Source organism: Brachypodium distachyon, chromosome 2, assembly GCF_000005505.3.
Source record: "Brachypodium distachyon strain Bd21 chromosome 2, Brachypodium_distachyon_v3.0, whole genome shotgun sequence".
In the NCBI taxonomy this organism is placed as follows: Eukaryota; Viridiplantae; Streptophyta; class Magnoliopsida; order Poales; family Poaceae; genus Brachypodium; species Brachypodium distachyon.
In genome coordinates, this window is record NC_016132.3 from 11,059,894 (window position 1) to 11,084,497 (window position 24,604).

General features: G+C 44.3%; 1 protein-coding gene and 1 pseudogene across 1 annotated transcript; one reads left to right on the top strand and one right to left on the bottom strand.

Moving 5' to 3' along the window:
- The first annotated feature begins 10,902 nt into the window (after positions 1–10,902).
- On the top strand, positions 10,903–13,631 carry LOC100846591 (annotated as a pseudogene).
- Positions 13,632–15,883: 2,252 nt separating this feature from the next.
- On the bottom strand, positions 15,884–23,762 carry LOC100846901 (poly [ADP-ribose] polymerase 2). The gene is made up of 19 exons (XM_010232562.2): positions 23,387–23,762; positions 22,746–23,088; positions 22,414–22,650; positions 22,183–22,310; positions 21,479–21,560; positions 20,954–21,186; positions 20,742–20,868; positions 19,938–19,993; positions 19,559–19,632; positions 19,180–19,226; positions 19,035–19,084; positions 18,552–18,614; positions 18,188–18,268; positions 17,785–17,895; positions 17,618–17,693; positions 17,092–17,234; positions 16,803–16,876; positions 16,343–16,448; positions 15,884–16,255 (listed from the first exon to the last, which is right to left on the bottom strand). The coding sequence occupies exons 1-19, from the start codon at positions 23,468–23,470 to the stop codon at positions 16,160–16,162; spliced, it is 2,211 nt and encodes a 736-aa protein (XP_010230864.1). The 5' UTR covers positions 23,471–23,762; the 3' UTR covers positions 15,884–16,159.
- Positions 23,763–24,604: the final 842 nt, after the last annotated feature.

Genomic DNA, 24,604 nt, shown 5'->3' on the forward strand with positions numbered 1-24,604 from the left:
TGATGATGGGTATCATCAGTAACGGTTGCTACGACCGTTACTGATGTATATATCATCAGTAACGGTCGCGTTGCCACATCAGTGTCGGTCGAGCGACCGACACTGATACATTTTCGGTATTTAAAAAATAGTTAAAACCACAGAAAATATACAGGAAATACACAGAATTGTATATACAGCACAGCACAGATTGTATATACAGCACATCACATAAAAATACATATAAAGCCGCATCACATCACAGCACATCACATCACATCATTTAAACCATACAAATGTATATAAAGCCGCATCATTTAAAGCATATAAAGAATACAAAAGTATCCCACTTCACGACATTGATTACAAAGTGTCAAAATTTCATAGAAGCATATAAACAATAGAAATGTATCTCATTTAAAACTAGGTCCTAATGTTGTGGGTGAACCCTAAACACCACTTGTTCCACGCGTTCGTAGAAGTCCCCACTAGGCTTGATGACCTCATTGTTGATGAGATGGACGAACTCCCTTTGAATGTTATACACGACCCATTTAGGTCGGTGTCTCATTGTCATTCGGGGCCGCCAGTACTCTTCCATCGCCGCGACTGACCCCTTCCACTCAGGCTTGAACATGCTGGCATTCTCCATAAGGATGTGACAGCAGTAGTAGCCACAGAACACACTGCCGGGCGGCTATTGCTGGCAAGGGAACCTGTGGTTGTGGTGAGGCTCGTCTTTATAGCCTTTACCAGCTAGTTTTCCCCTGGTCGCCACTTTCCAGGCAGTGTTAATGAGTGATTTGATGGGTTTCCAGAACCTACCTCGAACACCCTTCTTCGGAAGAAGGCAAACAAATGAGTAGTGTGACCTAATGGTCTCTGTTTTCAAAAGAAACAAATTTTAGTATCTAAGGGTGTATAAGAAAGACTGAATTAGAAAAAACAGACGGTTTCATATATAAAATTGAACTTACTCCAAATTAAGGAAGAAGAGGATAAAGTCGTGGTCCGCGTATTTCTCGAGACATGCCACCAAGTATTTAGATGCAAGGGTTCTTGAGGCATCCTTTTCTGGCTCAAGACCGATGTCACCGTAGTTGAACATCGCGGGGTCTTGAATGGCTATTTTTTTTGACCTCCATTCGCCGCAGTTCTCTTATTTGGTAGGCAGACCACAGCTTTAAGAGGTTGATATCAAGCTTTTGGCGGTTGAAGAGGTGGAACAGTTCGTTGGACTCCACACCAAAGGTGATAGGACGTTCCTGAATGTTCCCGGTTTCTTGGTCAAAGAAGCCATAGTCTTTTGGGATTCGAACATTGATCTGTTGGGTATGCTGTTGAGAACCTGCTGATGCTTGCATGTAGAACTGATGAAGCTCTTGCATCTCTATGGACACGGCACGCAGGGAATCTTCGGTAACCATCGGTCTTCCAGGATAGTAAATAAGCACCCGGTCAAACTCCCTAGCCACGAAATAGGATCCGTCTTCGAATCTCTGGCCTTGACGAGGGTTCTTCATGAGAATGTCAGGCCTATTGTCCTCCCAGCCTCCAGTTATGTCAGGCACATAGTGCATCTCATCTTGAGTGACATTGGAGGACTCCTTGATGGTCTTGCCGCCGCGCCCCCTCTTTTTATGCCTCCTCTTATTGTCACATGCCTTCTGCTCCTCTGCCTTGTACTTGTCATCGATCTTGCGGCCACCCATGGACTCAGCGGCACCCAAGAGAGGGAAGATAGGAGGGACGCTTCCAGCCTGTGCCGACCCTGTGGTCTGGCTATCTTTGAGCTGTGCAGGCATCGACATTACCCGCTCTTCATCTCCGCCGGCATCGACAGGAGGAAGTATCCTAGGGGAAAGGCCGAGTGGCGAATGAGAAGTACCTTTGTGGGCGGAGGGAGATGGAGTCATAGAGGACCGGCGCTGGTTGTAGAGAGATACCAAGCTCCTAGGCCACATAATTCGGTAGTTTGGACAACCGCCTAGGATATCCACGCCTTCCTCCGGAGGTAGCGGGATAGCATGATCCCGATGCTCCTCAACGACGGAGTCCACCATCACACTCACTTGTGCGTCGTTCATAAGAATGCCGTGCACCAGTGGCGGTGATTTTCTAGGCATCAGGCGGCCAATGGCGCCTACAGGCTTCCCAGGCTTGTCGACGTGGATACGACACTTCACCGGTGCCTGCGCGTAACAAGAAGAAGGCATATGTGTGTAAGATCTTTATTCATGAAGGTAAGGAGTGAAAAAGAGTTTGAAAAGTATGCTTACAAGGATGTTGTCGCTTGGACCCGGATCGTTATCCCTGATGCCCTCGCTTGGGTCCGGTTGGCTAGAGGGGGGGTTGTCCATGCTAGGAGCCGGGCTGTAACCTGGGGTGTAGGTGTCTTCGTCGTCCATACATGTGTCGGAGGCGGCGCTGCTCTTCAGCAGGGTGCTCTTTCGCAGGAGAAGAGGAGGAAAAGGAGGAAGGAGGTTCCTCAAACCTTCCACTCCTCCCCCGAGTATGGCGTCAAGGGCGGGGTGGTCTTTGGCCAATGCCGACACCAAATCATGGACGACTTGCACTGCATATTCCCGCGACACCTCTTGAGACATGATAGATGCCTGCTCTCGCGCCTCCGCCTTAACTTGTTCTATTATTTCAGCAGAAGCGGAGAGCTTTTTCTGGACCCTGCTTCGCTTCGGAGCAGGCGGGAAATAATCATCCCAGCAGGCCCCTTCGCCTTCCCCTAGAACACGGCCCGTGTGCTCCGCCTTTTCCAAGCCAGCGGTCACAGCTGACTCCCACCTCTTGCTCTGCACGGAGTTGTCGGAGGTTTCTGACCTCTTGCTCTCCTCCCATTTGTGGGCATTTTCCTATTATCATATAAGACAGGACATGAGTTTATATGGATCAGGAGTGTCATAATTAACGCCGAAAATAAATAAATGCACGTGAACCCTTACCGTAAAATTTTTAACAGGCGGCTGCATTGGCTCAATGCCCGCCCACTCCTCGGGTGTCATGTGCTGACGTGCATATTCTCTAGCACGTTGGTCCTCCAGCATGTCATGCACTGGAGGCACCCTGCCTACCGCCTTGAGAATTCGGTCCTGCTTGCGCTAGACCTTCTTCTTCCCCTCTTTCCCTGCACTCCCTAGCATGTGATTCAAGGGCTTCCTCAAGCGCAACGCCCTCATACGTTCACTCTTTGCAATGAAGGCAGGGTCAGACGATTCCTTCTTGAATTTTTCCCATTCGGCCTCATCAGTTACCGCCGGCCATTTCTTCTTGATGATCTCGTAGGGTTTGTCCATCCACTTTCTAGTGGTGGTTTTCCAATTAGCAAGTCCATTGCGCACTGCTATGTTGACGGCTGCTAGGAATCGCTCGCGCCACTCGTCAGTGACTTGGAACCTCCTTGCAACGTCCGTGATGCACGTGTTTCTAACGACTTCGGAGATGTCACTCCACTCGTCGGTGATCTTGCAATAGTTACGTGCAACGGGTCCACAGGTCGTTGCGAAGGCCTTCTGTGCCCTCTCAGGCGACTTCGGGCAGCCTCTCTCAGAGTGCCGGGTGACCACGTAACAGAACTCCTTCAAGTTGTGGCTCCCCCTCGGCGTCTTCTTCCTTGGCTTCTTAGCGGGAGTTTCAGAAGGCTGCAAGTTACTCTCTTCCACCCGTCGCTCGTTGTCGCGTTCTTCTGAACGAGAGCTACCTGAGCCAAAGCTGGCAATTTGCTCTCCCGATGAAGACTCTTCATCGACACGATCGACCTCCTCCCGATCAAGAACTGGTTTCTGGCTACTCTAGCCCATTTCGTACCTATGCCATCAAAACTATCAAATATATATCGGCCGAAAATTTTGGCATGACCTATGCTAAAAAAACTAGTAAATTTTCTCTACTAGGAGTTCCAAATCTGAATAAAAACCCCACCCGCATATGTACCCCCTCGGCACGATGGTCGGCCCCTTCTCCAATGACCCGATACGATGGTCGGGTCCACAATTCACGTAAATGAAGCACTTGGTGTATATAGCTAAAATCATAAGTAAACAGCATGTATATAGATAAAATCATGCTCTTTCTGAAATTATGTAGAGCTAAATTTATGAACTGCATCACGCAAACATGTATATTGCAGCATCTAAATTATGTAGAGCTACATATATAGCTAAAATCATAAACATGTATAATTTCAGTGAACCCTAACACTTGTAAACAGGGGCAGAAGCAGCAATTACTAACCCTAACAGTGAACCCTAACACTTGTAAACAGGGGCAGAAGCAGCAATTCCTAACCCTAACAGTGAACCCTAACACTAACCTAACCCTAACAGTGAACCCTAACCCTAAAATTCAACCCTAACCCTAACAGTGAGAGGGAGGCACGGGGAGCGCGCACCTTTTGGGTCGAGGAAGACGGCTCGGTGGCGCGGGGTCGACGGCGGGGAAGAGGAAGACAGCTCGGTGGTGCGGGCTTAGGGACGGCGGAGGAAGACGGCTCGGGGCGGAGGAGGAAGATGCCGGGGAGGTCGTGGGCGAGGTCGATGGCTGCTCCGGGCGGGGACGACGAGGCTGTCGGCGGCGGGCTCCGGTCGAGGACGGGGAGGCGCGGGCTCGGGGCAGAGGAGGAAGACGACGCGGAATCCGGCGCGAGATCGGGGCGGAGGAGGAAGGAGGCGAGGACGAGGCCGTCGGCGGCGGGCTCAGGGCAGCACGCGGGGTCAACGGCGGTGGCGGCGCGAAAATTGGGTAGAGCTTCGCCCGGGGAGGAGGAGCGCCCACTGCTGGTCTGCTAGAGGAAAGCGACGCGCAGGTGAGAAGTAACGGGCTAGGGTTTCGGCGCTTCCTTTTATATGCCAAAGCACATCAGTGGCGGTCGCCTTCCCACGCAACCATTACTGATGTATAGATGCACATCAGTAAGGGGCGAGCCACGGTGCGACCGTTACTGATGATCTATACATCAGTAATGGTCCGGTAAGAACGCGACCCTTACTGATGTATATATGCACATCAGTAACGGGCAATTAACCAGCCGACTGTTACTGATGTGCATCTATACTTGTTGAGCTTTGTACCAATTTAAATTACAGGAACATTTAAAAAAATTACAAAAGTACATGGATCACACATAATTTCACTTAGTGCAAAGTTTGCATTAAGATTCAGTACGAGTACATTTTACAATGTGACTACTAGTGCTTCTCCTTCCTTCGGTAAGTCATAACTTGACTCCTCGCAGAACTACTTCTGAGGTAGGGTTTTTGTGGTATTTTCTCGCTCTCGCTCCCATCACTTCTTCTTTTCCCTCTCCTTTTCCTCGTTAATATCGTGCATTCCGCTTCTTCGTCATCTGCGGTGGTCGTCGGATCATGGAAACCTTCGTAGTCTTCTTGTGAAGTAACTCCGTCCACTCCAACAATGCTTCTTTTCCCTCTTCTTACTACGACGCGGCCTTTATTTGCCGGGTCGTCTATGTAGAATACGTGCTTGCATTGTTTAGCAAAGACCCATGGTTCCTCTCTTGCCGGGATTTTTCTCATGTCAACTTGTTCACGAGGGATCTCAGGACGTAGCACTATCGTCATGAACCTGTGACTTTCTTCTTTGTCACATTTGGTCCATCTTACATGGAACATTGGGATCTTTGTGATCGAGTACTCCAATTCCCAGATCTCCTCGATAACGCCGAAGAACGCTTTGGTTTTGCTGTTGTCGTCGGTCGCGGTCTCAGAAGTCATGACTACACCACTATTTTGATACGTGCTTTTACGGTCCAGAGACGCAGTGTAGAAGTTATAGCCGTTGATCGCATATGATTGCCAAGTAGAGACGTGGTAAGCAGGTTCCCGTGACAAACATGCAACCGTCTCTTCTGATACATTGGTCGTTTTCCTGCCGTACCAATAATTCTTCAGCCAGGCTACGAATGTTTTATTGTGCTCCCAGTGGATCCAGACTTCTCCTCTTTTAGGGTTTTCATTTCGCAGTTGTTCCATGTGCATTTCCTGATAAGGCCGGCAGCAATCGACAGTTTGCAACACAACCAAATGTGCTCTTTCAAAGTCAGCTTCCCTTCCTCTTCCATAGACATTAAGGTATGTATGTCTATGGCCACCTTCGCCATCGAGCTGACCCTTGTGCCGTGATTCGGGAAAACCTATTGATTTCTGGTCGGCCAACCAATCCGTGCAGAACTCGATGCACTCTTCTGCCCTAAAGCCTTCCACGATGCTACCTTCTGAACGCGATCTGTTACGAACGTAGCGCTTCAGAACCCCGTTGTATCGTTCAGGGCCATACATGTTATGCAGGAACGAGGGCCCTAGGGACAAGATCTCATCGCATATGTGGATCATTAGATGGACCATGATATCGAAGAATGATGGAGGGAAGAACATCTCGAGCTCGCACATAATCTGTATCATACTATCCTTCAGTATCTGGCATCGTCTAACGGTAATTGACCTCTGCGAGATGCTGTCAAAGAAGTCAGAAAGCTTCATGATTGTCTCTCTTACGTGCGGCTCCATGATACCCCTGATTGCGACTGGAAGTAACTGAGTGAGTATGACATGGTTGTCGTGAGACTTCATGCCAGATAGCTTGTGACTCTTCATGTCAACTAGATGCTTGATGCTCGACGAGTAGTTCGATGGGACTTTAATTTCCTGCAGGCACTGGCACATCCTATGCAACTTGTCTTTGTACAGGTTGTAACATGCAAGACGACACCGTGTGGTCACCGTCACGAAACTATTCTTGTTGGCTGCCGACACTTGATCTTTGCCCCACAACTCTTTTCTGATAGACATGAGTTCCAGGTCCTTCCGTGCATTGGGTCCATCTTTCGTCTTCTCTGGAATGTTCATCAGCAAGCCCAGCACGTTGTCGCATACAGTTTTCTCCACGTGCATGACATCTATGCTGTGGCGGCATTCTAAATGTGCCCAGTACTCCAAGTCCTAGAATACGGACCTTCTTTTTCACACAACGCTTTCAGGTTCTTTCTTCGCAGCAATCTTTCCGGTGACAACTTCAAGATCGTTCACAATTTCGAGGATTTGCATACCAGACTTTTCCTTCGGCGTTGTCCCGTGCTCCGTCTTCCCATTGAACCTTTCCTTGTCATCTTCCAACCACTTTCGGTGGCCCATGTAAACAATTTTGGATGAAGTGGGCAACTTCTCCGATGTCGCGTTTTCCCCGCACTTTGTATAGGCCTTGTAGCCATGTGTCACCTGGCATGAAGTGTTTCCATTCACGGGGTAGTCATGCACGCAGGTCAGAAGCGCTGCTCTCATCGTGAAGTACTCCCTCCTGTTTGCGTCCCAAACCACTCTGCCAAGGTTCCAAAGCTGCTTCAGCTCATCCTTCACTAGCTGCAGCTACACATTTAGGTCAGCTCCCGACTGCTTTGCACCCTCTATGAGCATGCACATGTGGATGTACTTTCATTTCATGATTAACCATGGAGGAAGGTTGTAGACAAACAAGATCACTGGCCATGTGTTGTGCTTGTTGTTCATGTTTCCGAAAGGATTTATCCCGTCAGTGCTGAGACCGAGCCTCAGGTTTCTGGGCTCTGCCCCGAAATCAAGAAATGCCGTGTCGAAGTTCCTCCACTGAGTCCCATCGGCAGGGTGTCTTAAGACCCCAGCTTTCTCCACACGGTAGTGCCCGTCAGGATCGAATGCAGACTGTGCCGGATCGTGATGGACGAGATACCTCGCGTCCTTAACGTTCTGCACCCAACGATCAACTCGGCCACCTGCCGTAAGATATCAGATAGTCTTTGCCGGCCTGCCCTTCATCACTTCTTCCCCATCGTCTTCGACAGCTCTTACGTTTTTCTTCTTGTATCTCGATGCACCGCATATGTGGCAGCTCTCATGGTTCTCGTACTCTCCAATGTATACCATGCAGTCGTTTGGACATGAATGATGTTTCACGCAATCTAATCCAAGCGGGCATGTAATCTTGGGCAACTTGTTTGGCTCGTATGTGCTCTTGGGCAACTTGTTTGGCTGTGGAAAAACCGAAGCAAGGTAACTCAACAAGTCCGTGAAGCCCTTGTCTGACCAGCATGATGCTGCCTTCAGCCTCAAAAGTTCGAGTGTCACTTCGAGCACATTGTTTTCATCTCCAGCTCCATCATACAAGGGTGTGTTTGCGTCCTCCAACAATTTTTTGAACTAAGCAGACTCTGCCTCATCTTCAGGGTCCTCCAGCTGTTCCCGTAGGCACGGGTCATCTAGCATTTCGGCAATCCTGCCACGTGGAGCTCCTTCACCTTCCACATTAGCCTCCTCATCGACCCTTGTTTCTTCCTCGGAATCATTCGCCAGATCATACCACAGGACATCATCATCTTCGCTACCGCTACCGACATCAACCTCATCCTCCCCGTGACAAGTCCAGCGAGAATAACCTTCCACAAAACCCGATGCCAACACGTGCATCTGAACATCTTCAGGTTTCATCAGGCATGTGTTTCCACATTTGCGACATGGATAGCGCATCATCACAAGTCTTTTTCGTTCCATATCACCTTTCGCAATTCCAAAAAAGACCGTCCATTCGAGCATTGATTCTTTCCTTGGCGTACATCCAAGAACGGTTCTTCGATCTACAACACAATACACAAGAAAACAAACAAAGCAAAATAGTTAGCCTAATCATTGACAAGGGGATTAAGGTGTTAATTAACCGGAGCTAACTAAAAATTTGAAATTAGAGACATTCGGAGAGAAATTGGAGGCCGGCGAGAAAGATCGGGAGGGAGAGGGAAGCTCCAGGCGACGACGAGGAGGCCGCATTTTGGCCGGCGGCTGGAGCTCAAACATTTGAAATTAGGGAACTTCGGAGAGAAATTGGAGGCTGGCGAGATAGATCAGGAGGGAGAGATAGATCGGGAGGGAGAGGGAAGCTTCGGGGTCAAGAATCGGAGCTCGCCGGCCGCCAGAGCTCCAAAAATGGAGCTTGGCGGCCATGGCCGCCCACCGGCACGGGGGGGGGGGGGGAGAGGAGGAAGGGAGAGGGAGGAGGGGCTACCTGGGGGGCTCGCCGGTGGCCATGGCACTGTCAGGCAGCGTTTCGCTGTCGCCGGAGAAGAAGGGGCCGCAGCTGGTCCGTTACGACGCGCAGCGCGACCAGCTATTTTAAACCGCGACGATCATCAGTGGCGGTCGGGAATTGGGCGACCGTTACTGATAATAGTGGGTACATCAGTAACGGTCGCGTTAGGTCGACCGTTACTAATGCGTGGTTCATCAGTGGTGGTCGCCTCTTAACCGACCGCCCCTGAAGGTTCTCGCGAGGTATGATGGTTCATCAGTGCCGGTCGCCTCGCGCGACCGCCATTGATGTATGACTGGGCGGGGACGGGCAGACCCCGCTCTGTTCATCAGTAACGGTCACGGCTGCGACCGACACTGATGTTGTTCATCAGTAACGGTCGCGGCGGACCCATTACTGATGTGCCGTTGCATATAGACCGTTTTGTAGTAGTGCATGAACATGAAACACCAGGGTATTCTGTATGCTGCATCCAAATAAAACAGAGTATTGAAACGGAATTTTATATATGAATCAGAGAGGTCGCAGGTCGTCAGGTGCAGGAGGCTGTCGTTGGGGAAGAGGCAACCTGGTCTAAGCAGATGAAGCCCCGGTCGGAGGGGCAGAGGGCTCGTCTATCGCCTACCATGGCGGCATGGTGCCATCGCTGGTCAAGTCGCTCGTCCCCTTTTCCATCAGCCCGCACCTCAGTGGCCGACTCACCGGCTTCGCCGCCATCACCGAGGTGGGAACACCTGTGGGCTGTGGCCGCCGAGGCTGAGAACGGGGAGTCGGGGATCGGGGCGGCGATGCTCCTTCATCTACGGGCGAGGCCGGCGGTCCGCAACAAGGGGCGGCGGCGGTTGCAGCCGCCCTACATCTGCGGGCGAGACCGGTGGCGACGGGATTGGAGGAAGAGATAGGCGCGCGTGCAGCAACGGTGGGCGGGCGGCGTGCGGACCGCAGTGACCGGCGGCGGTTGGAGGAAGAGAGGGTCAGAGGGGCGTGCGTGCAATGCGGGTTGTCTCAGATTAATTTTTTCCATTCGCTCGAGAGTTTTTTTCGTTTGGGACAATCTGAGACGCAGTACAATTTTGATCTGACGGTCCACATCGAGTGGACAGTGAGCCATGGATAAACTGTGTGTTTATAGTAGTACAGATGTGTAGTTGAGATTGTTGGAGTCTAGAGGTAGATTATGTTGAAAAGTAGAGTTGAGTTGCACGAAGGTTACCACTAGACATTTAACATCGTTGCCAAGTGTGTGTTGTCCGATGTTGTATTTTCTGTTAGGGTATGGTTCATGTATTAAGGTGTGACCTTTAGTGCATGAAGATAGATTCAGTAGAGTTGGTGGCAACTATATCGCATGATGAACCGTAAGAGTTGATGGACAAGTAAGATATCGAAATTGCTTCACGTACGACAAATTTTGTCCGATACCTGTACGACATCGGCTTCGTGCGTTGCTAGGCTTACCATGCCGAGGCCCAGGCCACATCCAAAGCCCAAACAGCCTCTCTGCCCCCACCAAAATCGGCATCAGAAGCCGAACAGAAATTTCTCCACGACTCCTCCTCTCCCATCCACAACTTTCAAGCCTCCTCCTCTTCCCTCCAAAATATGGTGGTCCATCTTCACAATCCATCTCTTGCTGATCTGCATATCAATCTAACTAAGGCGTAATCTGCAGCACTACAGAGAAGTCAGATCAAAAGATCAAACAAAACGAGGTATGTTTGTGTCCTAACAGATACCCTGATTTCTTTTGCATTATTTTGATCCAATCCATAAAAGTTCATACTTTTATAGGATTCGGCTAGCAGCATCTTTGATCTTTTTATTGGCAAATTTAGGTAGGTTATGGAGTCAAATTTGCCTTCGGATGAAGTAGCAGATCAACACAATGGAGTATTTCACGAAGATGATGAAGATGCTTTTATCCTGGAAGAGATTGGGGATTCTTTGGATGACCAACCTTTGAAGGGGATTATGTTCGATAGCGAGGATGATGCCGTTAGGTTCTACAAAGGTTATGCCAAAACAAAGGGCTTTGGTGTAGTAAGAAGAACTGCTAGACACGGTGATGACAGAAAGCTTAATTATTTTACTCTTGCTTGTAGTAGACAAGGGAAGGCTCAGTACTCATCAAAAAACTCGTTTAATCCTAATCCATCGACAAGGATGCAATGTCCAGCAAAGGTTAATTTTCCTTGTCGTGGAGAAAAGTTCTGCATTACTTCGGTTACACTTGACCACAATCATCCTACAAGTCCAAGCAAATCCAGATTTCTAAGGTCTCATAAGAAACTGGACTTGCATGCCAAGAGAATGCTAGAACTAAATGATCAAGCAGGAATCCGTATGAATAAGAATTTTGGTTCTCTTGTTATGGAAGCTGGCGGCTATGAACAACTCGAATTTGGTGAAAAGGAGTGCAGGAACTATTTGCCAGAGAAGAGAAGGCTGAAGCTTGGTGCCGGAGATGCACATGCTGTTTATCAATATTTTCTCCGTATGCAATCAAAAGATCCAGACTTTTTCCATGTTATGGATGTGGCTGAGGATGAACGACTGAGAAATGTCTTTTGGGCAGATGCAAGAAGCAGGGCTACATATGAATCTTATTGGGATGTCATCACATTTGACACCACATACTTGACAAACAAATATAGCATGCTGTTTGCTCCTTTTGTTGGCGTAAATCATCATGGAGAATCAGTTCTATTAGGTTGTGGTCTTTTGTCTAATGAAGACACTGAGACTTTTGTTTGGTTATTTAAATCTTGGTTATGGTGTATGTCAAACAAAGCACCTAATGCTATAATCACAGACAAGTGCAAAGCAATGCAGAATGCTATTGAAAAAGTTTTCCCTCAAGCTCGTCATAGATGGTGTATATGGCATATCATGAAAAAGATTCCTGAAAAGCTTAGTGGGTATGAAAAGTATGAGAACATTAAATATACGATGTCAAATGCGGTATATGATTCCTTGACCAAGCATGATTTTGATGAAGCTTGGCTGAAGATGATCAAGAAATATGAGCTTCAGGACAATGAATGGCTTGTTGGTTTATATGGCAATAAATATCGATGGGTACCGGCGTATGTAAAAGATACTTTTTGGGCAGGAATGTCTTCAACACAAAGGTGTGAGAGTGTGAATGCTTTCTTCGATGGCTATGTCAATGCTAGAACAACTCTGAAGCAATTTGTGGAGCAGTATGAGAATGCACTAAGGGACAAGGTGGAGAAAGAAAACAAGGCTGATTCTAAGTCGTTCCAAGAGGTCATTCCATGCATTACTCACTACGACTTCGAGAGGCAATTTCAGGAAACATATACCAATGCAAAATTTAAGAGTTTCAAGAGCAATTGAGAGGTAAAATCTATTGCTATCCAGCCCAAGTGAACAAAGAAGGGTCACTTTTTACATTTAGAGTCAGAGAGGACCGCAAGATTTTTTTTGAAGGAGAGGATGGTGAGATTAAAGACAAAAGGATTATCTCAGAGTTCACTGTCTTGTTCGACCAAGGGGAATGTGATGTGCAGTGTGTTTGTAGGCTTTTTGAATTTTGAGGCATCTTGTGTAGCCACATCCTTTCTGTTCTTGCTCTCATGGAGATCACAGAAGTACCTTCTAGGTATATATTGCAGCAATGGCGAAAGGATTTTAAGCGCAAACACACATTTATTAAATGCTCCTACGATGATATGTTGAATACACCGCTTGTGCAATGCTATGATAATCTGTGCAAGCGTTCCGTGAAGTGGCGGAGAATGGGGCAGAGTCGGATGCATTGTATGCATCGGTGATGGATGGTCTTGGTCAGTTGCAAATAAAGATTGATGCACACCGTGCTAGCCAGGAAGTACAGGAGGAGGATCAAACTAAGAAGAATGAAGAAACAATGTCAAACAAGAAAAAAAATCGTACTCAGCCGAATCCCTGCTCGCAGCGTAGGTCGCCCTCGTTCAAAGAGAAAGGAATCTAAAGTAGATCAAGTGGTCAGACGATTGAGAGCGAAGAAGCAGCAGGTACCAAAAAGTTTAATTTTTTTTTTGTTATATTATTTCTTGATGTTATAACATGCTAAAGCAAAGAACTACCTTATAGCAAAAGTGCAGCAAGAAATCTAAAAATGGGAAAGACAATAATCTCAGGAGTTCACAGCAAACAAAGGTGATATTTCATTCAGATGTAGCAACTAAATTGTTTTAGCACATTTCATTTTATGAACAAACCTTTTTCTTTAGGGAAATACTCTCTGTGAAGGATATGAGGCTCAAAGTGCTTGTTTCTTTCCAAATGAGTTTCAGGTACTTTGATTTGAGCAGTTGCAATTATACATTACTATACTAATATATGCTATACTCAAGCATTGCTGCTTGTTTCAGGTACTCCAAACAAATGAACCTGCTACACTAATTCAGATCAATTCTTACATTGATATTCTCCAGGTGCTACACTTATGCTATTAGTTATTTATAGTTGATAGAAAGGTTTTATTGATGGCTAATTATGTCATTTAAATTTTTAAGGGAAAGAAAGATGTATTGGATCTTCTATCTGCTACCTTGAACGACTGAGAGAATGCATGCTCCAAAGTACTTCTAAATGGATTGGACAGCCTCATTGATAGCACTGGATGCTAATTTATTTTTATTAATGTAACCGTTGTTTTATATGACTGACATTAGCATGTATACTACATGGCACTGCACTATGTTCTCTAGTTCAATATATATATGACTGAACGTAATCAAGCACAGACAGAGAGATTGAGTGCCAGGGTTGGTCCGGAGGGGAACAGAGCCTAGCCTCACACGCGCAAGGTACCTTAGATTCATCCTGGGCTTGGGCTTAAATTCGTCATGGGCTTGGTACAGGAACGGGAAACAGACGGAAAGGAGATCAATATGGACACCACACAACGTTGTACGCCACGTACGACGATTTTCGTCGTACGTATAGCAGCGCCGGTAAGATATTGTTCTAGCTACTTGCAAGTTACAGGCGAAGATAAGGTGCCCGAACAAGGCAAAGAAGCCTAGAAAAGTGTGTGCTCATCTTTATTCCTATAAAAAAATCTCAATTGGTCGTGGTGGGGGCTATCCGTCACTTCTGGTTGCACCAATTGATTTTGTTTCATCACTTGTGCAAATCATTACTATGAATTGTTCGTCACTTCTGGTTGCACCAATTGATTTTGTTTCATCACTTGTGCAAATCATTACTATGAACCAGGATGATTACGAATAACAATTATATATTATATGATAATCGAGAATTAATAGTACTTCCGATCCATATTATTTGTTGCAGATTTGTCTAGATACGCATGTACCTACATGAAATGCATATCTAGACAAAGCTGTGACACATAATATGGATCGGAAAAAGTATAATACATAATGTTTTTTAATACTATTTTTCCATCCCTAGCAAAGCGTGGTTTATTTACTCCTATGAAAGACTCAATTGGTGACGGGTCCTCGATGTGCCACTTGATTTTTTTTCTGCACTTGTTGCAGAAATCATTAGTTTGAACTAAGATGATTACAAATAATAATTATATAATCTAAGATAATCGAGAATTAATAGTACTCAGTATAATATTTTAAAATATGTTATTTTTTTCGGTCCGTAGCAACGGACAGGTATTGTGGTAGTTAGACTATGGCAAAGTGTGTTTTGCTTAACATGTGGGCAGAGGAAAAGTAATAAATATTTATTTAATTGGTATAACCATATAAGTTACCATTGTTCCATAGCAACGTGCTGATGATTTTCTATATTTTCTTAAAACTGAAAAAATAGTGATCCTTTTCTGCAGAAGTTTTAGAAATGCAGAGGTTAAGTGTTTAAATGTAGATAAACAACGAGGATAATGCAATCAATCATGTCACCATATAACATTGTCCGAGGGATAGTAACATTGGAGCTCATGTGCTCTGACCGATAATCCAATCCACATGTTTGTATCGATGAACCCCAGAATTTATCTTGCTTCCTTGGTGGATGACGTAACTATTTTATGCAATCAACAAAGTAGCTCCGATGGATTTCCCTCAAAAAACAAAATGAAGTAACAACTCGTTTGCCATCCATCCGTTTGATAGAACAGTTGATAGAGTTTCATTTGATTGAATTTGAATTTCAGGTTCAAAAATTATGTTTATCTACCGCATGGATTTGTAGAGTGAGAGACAATTTCAAAGAAATGATTCTGAAATGATGACTTTTCGAAAGAAATTGGAGTTAGTTATAGTGTGATTTCATGAAATTTGAAATTAAATTCCTACAACCAAACAAGTTGATTTCTAGAATTCCTGAATCCTATGCCCAAATGATGGGCACAAAACGAGATATAATAGTTACGCTGATAATACTTTCCAACAAAAAACATTTACGAGCCTAAAAATCTGGACACCAAAAGCTCACGGAAAGAAAAAAGAGGTCCCAATGCGCGGATTATTTTACGCTCGGACGACGGAAACTTTCTGTCCTGATACGGCCATCCAATCAGACGTTTTCGTCGGGAGCGAATTATTTTACCGGGCTGTAAGTTACACCCGTATTGGGCCTGAAAACGGCAATCCAAGCAGGGCCTTAGAGGTAACCCTCCGAGCAAAGTTCAAAGAACCGAGATGTAGCAAACGTACAACCAAGTTAAATTCTAGGCTACGTTCAGCCTGTTCCCCTAAAAAAAAAGTTAAATTCGAGGCTACGTTGGTTCCCAAGTTAAGAAAAATATGATGCACGCGTATGCATCCAAACAGGGCACAAAAAATTGCCTGATAATTTTTCTTTTTTGCCTCGGGCCAAATTTCAATATCTCTGAAAATATTAGAGCATGGAGCTTCTTTTGGCTGTTGTCAAAAAAGAAAAGCATACTCGCTTAAACTGGGTTGTTGTCTTGTTATATACACGCAGCATCAGCAACAGTCTGGATTGTGGAAGCCTAGAATCACATTAGGATGCCACAAAAAGCTTACACATTTTATCCCGAAACCCGCAAAGCTAAGAAACATTTGACTAACGAGCTACAGAAAAGTGGTTACTATGATGGAAATGTTAGGATCCCAGCACTGCCTCCAGCTTCTTACAAGACCGTCTAGTATCTCTTGAAGTTGAAGGAAACATGGAGGACGTATCGCATCCTGATCTGATCTACGTTGTAAACTATGTACTCGTTGTACAGCAAGCTGCCCTGCAACCAGATACGCAGTGCATAGTTAATCACAGTATTATACTTATGGGGTTTGATTACAACAACATAATGGCCACGTGAACCTACCCTCTTTGAAGGTTCCTCTTTGGGTTTCCCGAGTGGAACAACCACACCATCATCAATGATTTTCGACTCTGCTATGTTTGGTGCCATCTGGCCAACTCCTTTAGTACTGGATAAAAAATGATTGCAACTCTCAGGTGTTTGACAATAGATCAGGTAGCAACAACAATCTTATTAATCAGCACAGGGCAATAGACCATGTTGATATCACGTTTTATTCATTTGTAGCATTGAAAGGGTAAGGGCAACACAATTGAGCTTCTGAGGTTTACACTGATAAACATGCCCTTTACACAACAGTATTACCCCCTTTCACATCTTCTGTGATTGTATGCGAATAACATCAATTAAAAGAACCGAATTATTTTAAGGATAGACTTGATGAACATAATGTAAAACTAGTATTACTTATTAAACTGACAAATGAGCATTGGAATTGATCGCATTTGCATCAGTAACTGACCTTAGTTTTCCCTTGGGCAGGTTGTTAGCATCGTAATCTGCATTTAGTAGTTCATTCATTTCGCCAAGGGCAACCTGAGAAAGTTAAGTTAAACACCTGTTAGCAACACATGCATAACATAAGCAAACTGACAGGTGGTTAGCTCTTGAAACTAGGACTAAATAAATGAGGTGAATAATACAGTCAATGAGGAAAATGCACACACTAAAACTTCAACTAAAAGTACACTCAAAATTCAAAATTGTGTGGGGAACTTCTAATATCTTGGAGGTGACTATGACAAACAAACCTCACATAGTAGCAGCACTCCAGACCTTGACGTGTCTGAGGCAAAGCAGTAGTTTGCACTCTTGGAGAACATATCAGCAAAGTAAACCCCTTTACCAAACATGTAGCCAGTAACAGGCGCTTCAGGAGGAGCAATTCGCAAACCTGAGAGAAGAACAATGTTATTCCCTCCGTTCCTAAATTCTTGTCGTTGTTTTAGTACAAATTTGAACTAAAACAGCGACAAGAATTTAGGAACGGAGGAAGTAGTTTTAAACTGTCATTTATTTCACTGACAAATAGTTCTGGCTTTAAACAAGGGTGATAATGCATTCAAAAGAAAATGAAGCATCCATTCATGCTGATTGCTGATAAAGGTAATGTTAATATGCCCATATATGCGATAAGAATAACCCAATGCTGTTCTAGAAACTCCAAGAATAGCAACTCGTGGGTCGTAAGTCATAAAACAAACGAAGAAATCTGAATGGATGTATCTGACATGTAGATAAAATGCGTTAACAACAGTTGTAGGTATCATGAATTACCCTGAGAAAAGATCCCAGTCCAATTGGTCAGCCGAGAACCATGCCACAAAAGCATTCTATTTCCTGCATTAGCAAACTGCCAGAACGATTTGAGAATTAGCAATTAATAGCAGTTATCTCGGGGTGCATAGACCTGGTGGATTACAGGATTAGGAAGAACCTCTGACCTTCTGAAACCGCTCTGTTTCTCCATGTCTTGACACCTTAAACATTTGCAATACGTCGATTGAATAACCCGAGTGTGTTTTGCCATGTGTATTCGTCAAATATGTTTTTATCTGGAGAGAGGAATTTTAAACATGGTTAGACCTGAACTCCTTTCAGAGAAAACTTGACAAACATGAACATTCACATGAGTAAAGGACTAATGGAAATGGATAAAAATGAAGCCATTCCACCATGCTAACTTGCTAAGTCAATCCCTGCTCATAAAAAAATCTTGGACCGCTTTTTATGCAGACAGACAGGTGAAAGGTATTCCCATAATTAAGTTGCTAAAATGACACTTGCCACCTTCATGCACCGTGCTACCAATATGCATGTCCACACATCAATGTGCAGCAGTTTTACCATAGAGTATTCTTCTGAATGAACTTCCAGAGGTGTAAAGTCACAATGAAGTTGCTTGTATCGAGCATACAACGGATCATCCTACATTGCAAAGCATGTTGCAGTTAGGTTCCAACATGTTCAAGTGTATACAATACAAGTACTAAGAATGTTTTAGTTACTTCAACAATCAAAAACAATTTCAAGCAACAGGTAGAAATTCATATTCCAGTTATAGTTATCCAAGACAGGCTGAAAGCATGTGATACAAATCACATGAACCACAAGCTTAAAGTTTTCAAGATAAATGAAGATTTTCTCAGTTCAGAAGAACTCATAAATCTGGAGATCCATATCTGTACAAAAGTTTATTTGCAAAATTTGCCTGGTCACTGGAACCATCCTCCAGAAGCTTAGTCGCAATCTCAATCTCACCAAGGGCTTCAACCTATTAAAAGGTGAAAAAGATAACATGTGAGAAGATTCCATAGACATGGTTGGTACAAATACAAAATTAGAATTCTTAGACGGCATATGAAAGTGAATGATTGTGAGAGAAAAGAATGAGAGTAAAATTACAATGCATTTAAAATTTAAACAACACTTATAAAACTTTTGAGAAGAATGGCCAGAAGGTTTCTTCCTTTGAAAGCAATGTACATGATGGAGATTAGAACATAACGATTAGGACAGGAATAGAATACTGCTACTCAAAAGTGTCAAAGCAGGCACTATCAGAATCTAAAAGCTCACTTCAGAAAAAAAATATTCTTCTAAAGTTCTCTTGGAAATAATAATTTATTCAGTATAGGATTTCAACATTGCAAAACAGTTATGTGCTCAAATTAAGCCAAACATAGTGTATTACCATTTCCAGCTTAGCTTTTAGTTTCTGAGGAGTATCGATAACGTATTCACCTGTCAGATAATTTGATAGATGGTTAGATTTACTTCTATGAGGTCTAAAACATAGTTGGATATGGTTAGTAGTGACTGTTAAGTTTGAAACTCACGCATCTTTTTAAAACCAAAGTCATGAGGAATCACGGTGTAGAATTCCCTGCAAAGAAAGGCAATATAATAATATCTCAGTAAATAAAAATAAATCTAGCCTTTGAAGAACAGAAGGTACAAATATAGTACTCGTGGCGAATGATGTCATTGCATTGCACAACTATCATAAATTCCACTTAACAAATGCAAAAGTCTTGGTTAGCTCAAACATCAGCAGGCAACTATAATCCTTAGTCTATCCTATTCACCAAAACATTCTAGTATTCTACCATGAGACCTGTTGGTTTTTACCATTCAAATTGTAAAACAACTAGATTTCATTCAGAAATCACGATGGTTCTTTGTTATATTCAATGGAAAAAAATTAAATCGACTCACCCAGTCAATTGTTCAAGCTGTCGCCTGTCTGCCCTTGAAATAACATTTGAAATCCTCTTCAAAACATCATAACCCTGTGGAAAGCTAGGAAAAGTCATCATCAGAACAGAGGGGTGAGGCAGGAAAATGGAAAACCAAGACCTGGAAATCCAAACTGTTGCTGCGTACAACACTGATATCTGCCATAAGTTACATAATAAACCAGAGCATGGTTTATTAAGTCATCTCTTGTATGTTTGTAAATGTGTGACCTTATGTTAAACTTTTTGGCTAACTTTAGATAAGCAAGTCCATGTTGTTGTCGATTATCTTCAACTTGTAATTTTAAATGCACAATGGAATGGTAATTCCATACAAAGAAGAATTCAAAGTACCTCACCTTAAGTATTGTAGACTTGCTTAGCTTCCCAAGAGGAAGTTTATCAGCATTGTAACCTAATTGGATAGGCAAAATGAATCAGTAAAACCAAATGTTATATGAATAAGCATCAGGAATCTAGTTGTCAAAATACATATACTACCACGTGGTAGTATATACTGCATTATCATTTTTAATACACTCATATACTATTGCTCCAAAGCAAACTAAACCAAAAAAAATTATAAGTTGGCACATAGTTTAAGTATATTTTAGAAATACCTTAATATGTGTAGATATAGTGTAGAATATTAAAAACCCATACATACTACCTAGAAAGTTGTATATATTCTACATCCTATGTACTATATACTCAACATGCTACCTACTCCCGATTACACGAATACTACCTAAATTGTATGAAACAGTGGGAGAATAAATACACCCGGGAAAATATGCCGTGCAACTGGGCGTATGTATTCCCACACCTTGTATACACCTTGGATGCACGTATTATATTTATCTATCATTTTTAATGTACTCCATTAATTGAGCAGATGATCATAAGTATCTCCTATTTGGTTATTGATTGTGTTTAGTCAGAGTTCTTCTTAAAAGTTAAAACTAAGTCCCAGAGTTCTAACTCCTATGTCATAGAATCTACTATGCAATACTTAATTATGTCATGAAATATCAGTATATGAAGGTGGTCATATATCATTGAAGATTTCGTCGTGGTAAAAGTATCAGATGTAGCATATAAATAGAGCTAAGTATGAATGTTATGATGCTCATATCAATTGAAATGGCGACAAACAACTTTACCTATTTCCATCATTTGCTGCTTCATCATGCTTATATTGCAAATGAGGGATATGAACTGTGCAGTTCGAGTTTCAAGCTTTGTCTCTTTTATTTGATCAGAAACGGAACCTTTCTTCTGAATCTGGGTCTGAAATTTGAAGACCCAAGATTAATACCAGGCCAGATGCCACAGCGTAAGTAATTACTAACAAAACTTATGTCAAGAATCTCACCATTTCCTTGTCAACTTTGCCATAGTCCATTTCAAGCCAAGTGTATTTCTTTGCATAACACTTGAAGTTCTTGCGGTTGGACCAAGCATTACTAGTTTTGTCCTCAAACTTCCCTTCAAATTCATATATTGCTTGATCTTGTGTTGAAAAGGGACCATGCAGTTTTTGCTGACCTCTTACCCCTACTCTTCCCCATCTATTATAAACCATGAAGCTTCCACCAGCATCCGACTCTAAAATTAACAAATACCAGTTAACTTTCTATCTAATGTCATGCATCATCCATAGATTGGACAAATGTACCTGTGTGGGGATTCATTGTGTTTTGAAAACAAATAGTACTGAAACAGGTGACAGTAGAAAGGGAAGTTCAAACATTTGTAGGAAGTATGATATTCTCATGGATCAAATTCACATTACTCAATTGTTGGAAGGGTGGGATGCTTTGCAATAGAGTGAATACAAACATTTTCAGGGGAAACAACAGGGTGAGCAAGTAAAGAAACAGTGACTTGCAGGACAAACCTAAGGCTTGAATGATATAAAACTTATTGTTGTTGTTTCCAACATTAGTCTGGTTCATGGTGGCATCATAAATCTCATCGCCCTGCAACAAAATTTGTATAGCATAAAAATGAGAATAAAAATGGTAAAAAGTATGGACATATATCAGTTATTCCATTTTAAGGTAGTTAAATGTTGGGAACCAACTAGAACGCTTTCTAGCTACTGTACATAGTGAATGTTAAGAAGAGAAATTAGGAATGCGATTGTAAGTTTCCAATGATCTATTTTCTAAATATGCTGTAGAATTAGGCCTGCTATGATGATACATCTGGGTGCCACAAAGGAATCTCAAATTATAATATTTACAGCCAACATAATGTAATGCATCACCACCAAATTACTGATGAGAATATTTAGCATGAATAAAGGATTTGTTTAAATTTAATATTCATGGAGGAGTCATATTCTGCTCCAACCTCACTTAACATGCATACTGCTTAGGAAGTACTACCTCCGATCCATATTAATTGTCTCAAATTTGCCCAAATATGGATGTATATATGCCTAAAAAGCGTCTAGATACATGTAATATTTTGACAATTAATATGGATCGGAGGGAGTATGTAGGAAGTTAACCATGGTAACAAACTTACAATCAAAGTAATCACATCCAAGGCTCAGTATAGACAAGAAAACGTAGTAGGTGAAATGAACTCACACACCACTTGCAAGACATGATGGGTCATTTTTATGTGGTCAGGTATGTATTCGTCCAGCACAGCAGCACCTTTCTTTGTGGCTATGACCATCTTTTCCTTTTTCACCTCCTCCTCAACCTTCCTAACCACACCTGCACAAACAAAATACACAAATAATAAGGTAAACAACAGTTGCGCAGGAAAACTTCAAATCTCTCCCTCCAGTAACCAATATGACCAATTAATAGATCCTACCTTGAGCAACTTTCTTAATGTCCTGAACACCACCATCAGCAACTGCAGCAGAATCGGTAGGGGTTGAAAGCAATCTCTCAATAACATCCTTCTTGACCCCATTCGCCGCGAGGCCCCGTGCCTTGGTCAATGCCTGCAGCTCACGATAGCCCATGCCTGCTAGCTGTGCTGCATCCAGTGTCACATCTGCAGCCATCTTTCCCTTTTTCATCTCCTTCTCAACCTTCCCATCAACACCTAATCCAATAAACAGTGAACAGTTACCTGGATAAAGTTCAACCCTTACCCTCCAATAACCAATATGAAGATTTTAATAGATAAACAAGCAAAACCTTCTGCAAGTTCTTTCTTGTCCTGAGCATCATGATCCACAGCTTCCACAGAGGTGGAGAGCAACCTCTGGATAACATCCTTCTTGCTCCCATTCGCATTGAGTTTGCGTGCCTTGGCCAACGCCTGCAGCTCACGGTAACTCATGCCCTCTAGCTTTGCCACATCCCACGACGTGTCATTTTTCTCCTCGCCTCGTCTTTTCCTCTTCCTTTCATTCCGGTCGCCCCCTTTGCCATCCAGGACGACACCGTCTACGCCATCCACATTAGATGCATTGGTTGCTGCAGCTGCACAAGCTGTCTCCTTCTCTTCCTTACAAATGGCGGCGTCCAGCCTTCGCACCTGGTGGAAAGAAAAAGGCATTGCAGGAGTCCCAAAATACAATCCCGCCAATGTACGCACACATAGAGGTACACAGCATAAGGGCAACAAGCGTGCACTGTGCAGGCATATGCACAAGCACATGGTGCGCGCATTCGTGCAATTATAAACCGTGCGCACAGTGGTAAATGCTGGACACTGACCGCGGATGGATGACACAAAACATAATAAAGGGCGCGTTCCGTGCCCGCCGCCGCTAGCTTAGCTAGTAGGCGAGCGAAATTAAAGGGGGGAAAACCGCAATGACAATGAGACTCACGAGAGCCGGCTTGGTGCCGGAGTCGTCGAGGCCGCGGCGCTGCAGTTCGGCGCGGAGCTCGTCCACCCGCAGCTTCCCCGACATCTCTCGCCTACACCTTTGCACCCCCTTCGTTCTTGGGGTTCCTGGAAGATAGTCGGAGGTTCGGCGGGGCGGTGGAGAGATGGCAAGTCGTGCGGTTAGAGGGGCGGCGGGGAGCGTGAGGGGGTTTTACGGGAGGATGGAGATGCAGGAAGACGGGATTTTCGGTTGTGGGTTTCGAGTTTTGTCCAATTTGGTGGGTGATTGGGGTTTTGGCGTGGGTTCCTTCGGGAAGAAGGGGCGAGAGGAGCGGAGTCTTGCTGGGGAAGGAGGTGGAGAGCACGGAGAAACAGAACCGGCGGGAATTTCTCAAAAGAAAAAGAGGAAAATGAGGAATTTCTCAAAAGAAAAAAAAAAGAAAAATGCACCGGTCGTATATTAACTTGGGCTGCATGTGCAAATTAGTCACCGTACTTGCAACACGATAAATTTGAGTGTTACAACTTGACATGTATGAGCACGGAAGGTCAAAAATAAAAATCCGTATGTTTCGACGTCTACATGGCATGCCAACATGGACTGAGTAGGTCTTACCGACGGCGAGCATCTCGAGGAAGGCGTGCTACAACGACTTCATGTTGAAGTTGACGGTGAAGGAGAGGAGGTAGAGGTTCCAGAACAGGTAGTCGGCGTTCCGATGATGGGGCCTGACGCTTGCTAAGCTTGCATTACGCCTGGAGACGTAGGCCAACGTGATGTTGCAGAGGTAGTTGGACTCGATGTCTGACCCCACTCAAGCACCGCAGGGTTGGAAATCTCCGGCAGAATCGGGCCAGAGAGGGAGTTCGGCCAGCACGGCATGACGAGCTTGGGCACGAGCGGCAGCGCGCACGAGGGAGTCTGGGTCTCGCACGCAGCGCAGCGCGGTCATGTCGAGCCTGGGCACGAGCTGTAGCGTGCACGGAGAAGTATGGGCCCCGACCATGAAGAGCCTGGGAACGAGCGGCGGCCTCACGGTGCTCTAGCACATCATGGCTGTGTGGTCCAACCCGAGCAGCGGCTCCAGCTTCGGGGAGCTCCTAGAGCGAGAGCTCAACACACGGCTCCAGTTCAGCCCCGACGCGTCCATACTACATGATGTGCTGGAAGCGGTTCAAGTGCTCAACACATGGAAGAGAAGAGGAGAAGCTAGGGATT

What these genes read in the sequence shown, in the direction of transcription:
- LOC100846901 (XM_010232562.2), bottom strand. Translation starts at nt 23,470, where the DNA reads ATGTCGGGGAAGCTGCGGGTGGACGAGCTCCGCGCCGAACTGCAGCGC. An exon ending in CCGGCACCAAGCCGGCTCTC is followed by an intron (nt 23,089 to 23,386) that starts GTGAGTCTCATT and finishes TCTTTCCACCAG; the next exon opens with GTGCGAAGGCTGGACGCCGC. An exon ending in ATTCAGAAGAATACTCTATG is followed by an intron (nt 17,896 to 18,187) that starts GTAAAACTGCTG and finishes TCCTCTCTCCAG; the next exon opens with ATAAAAACATATTTGACGAA.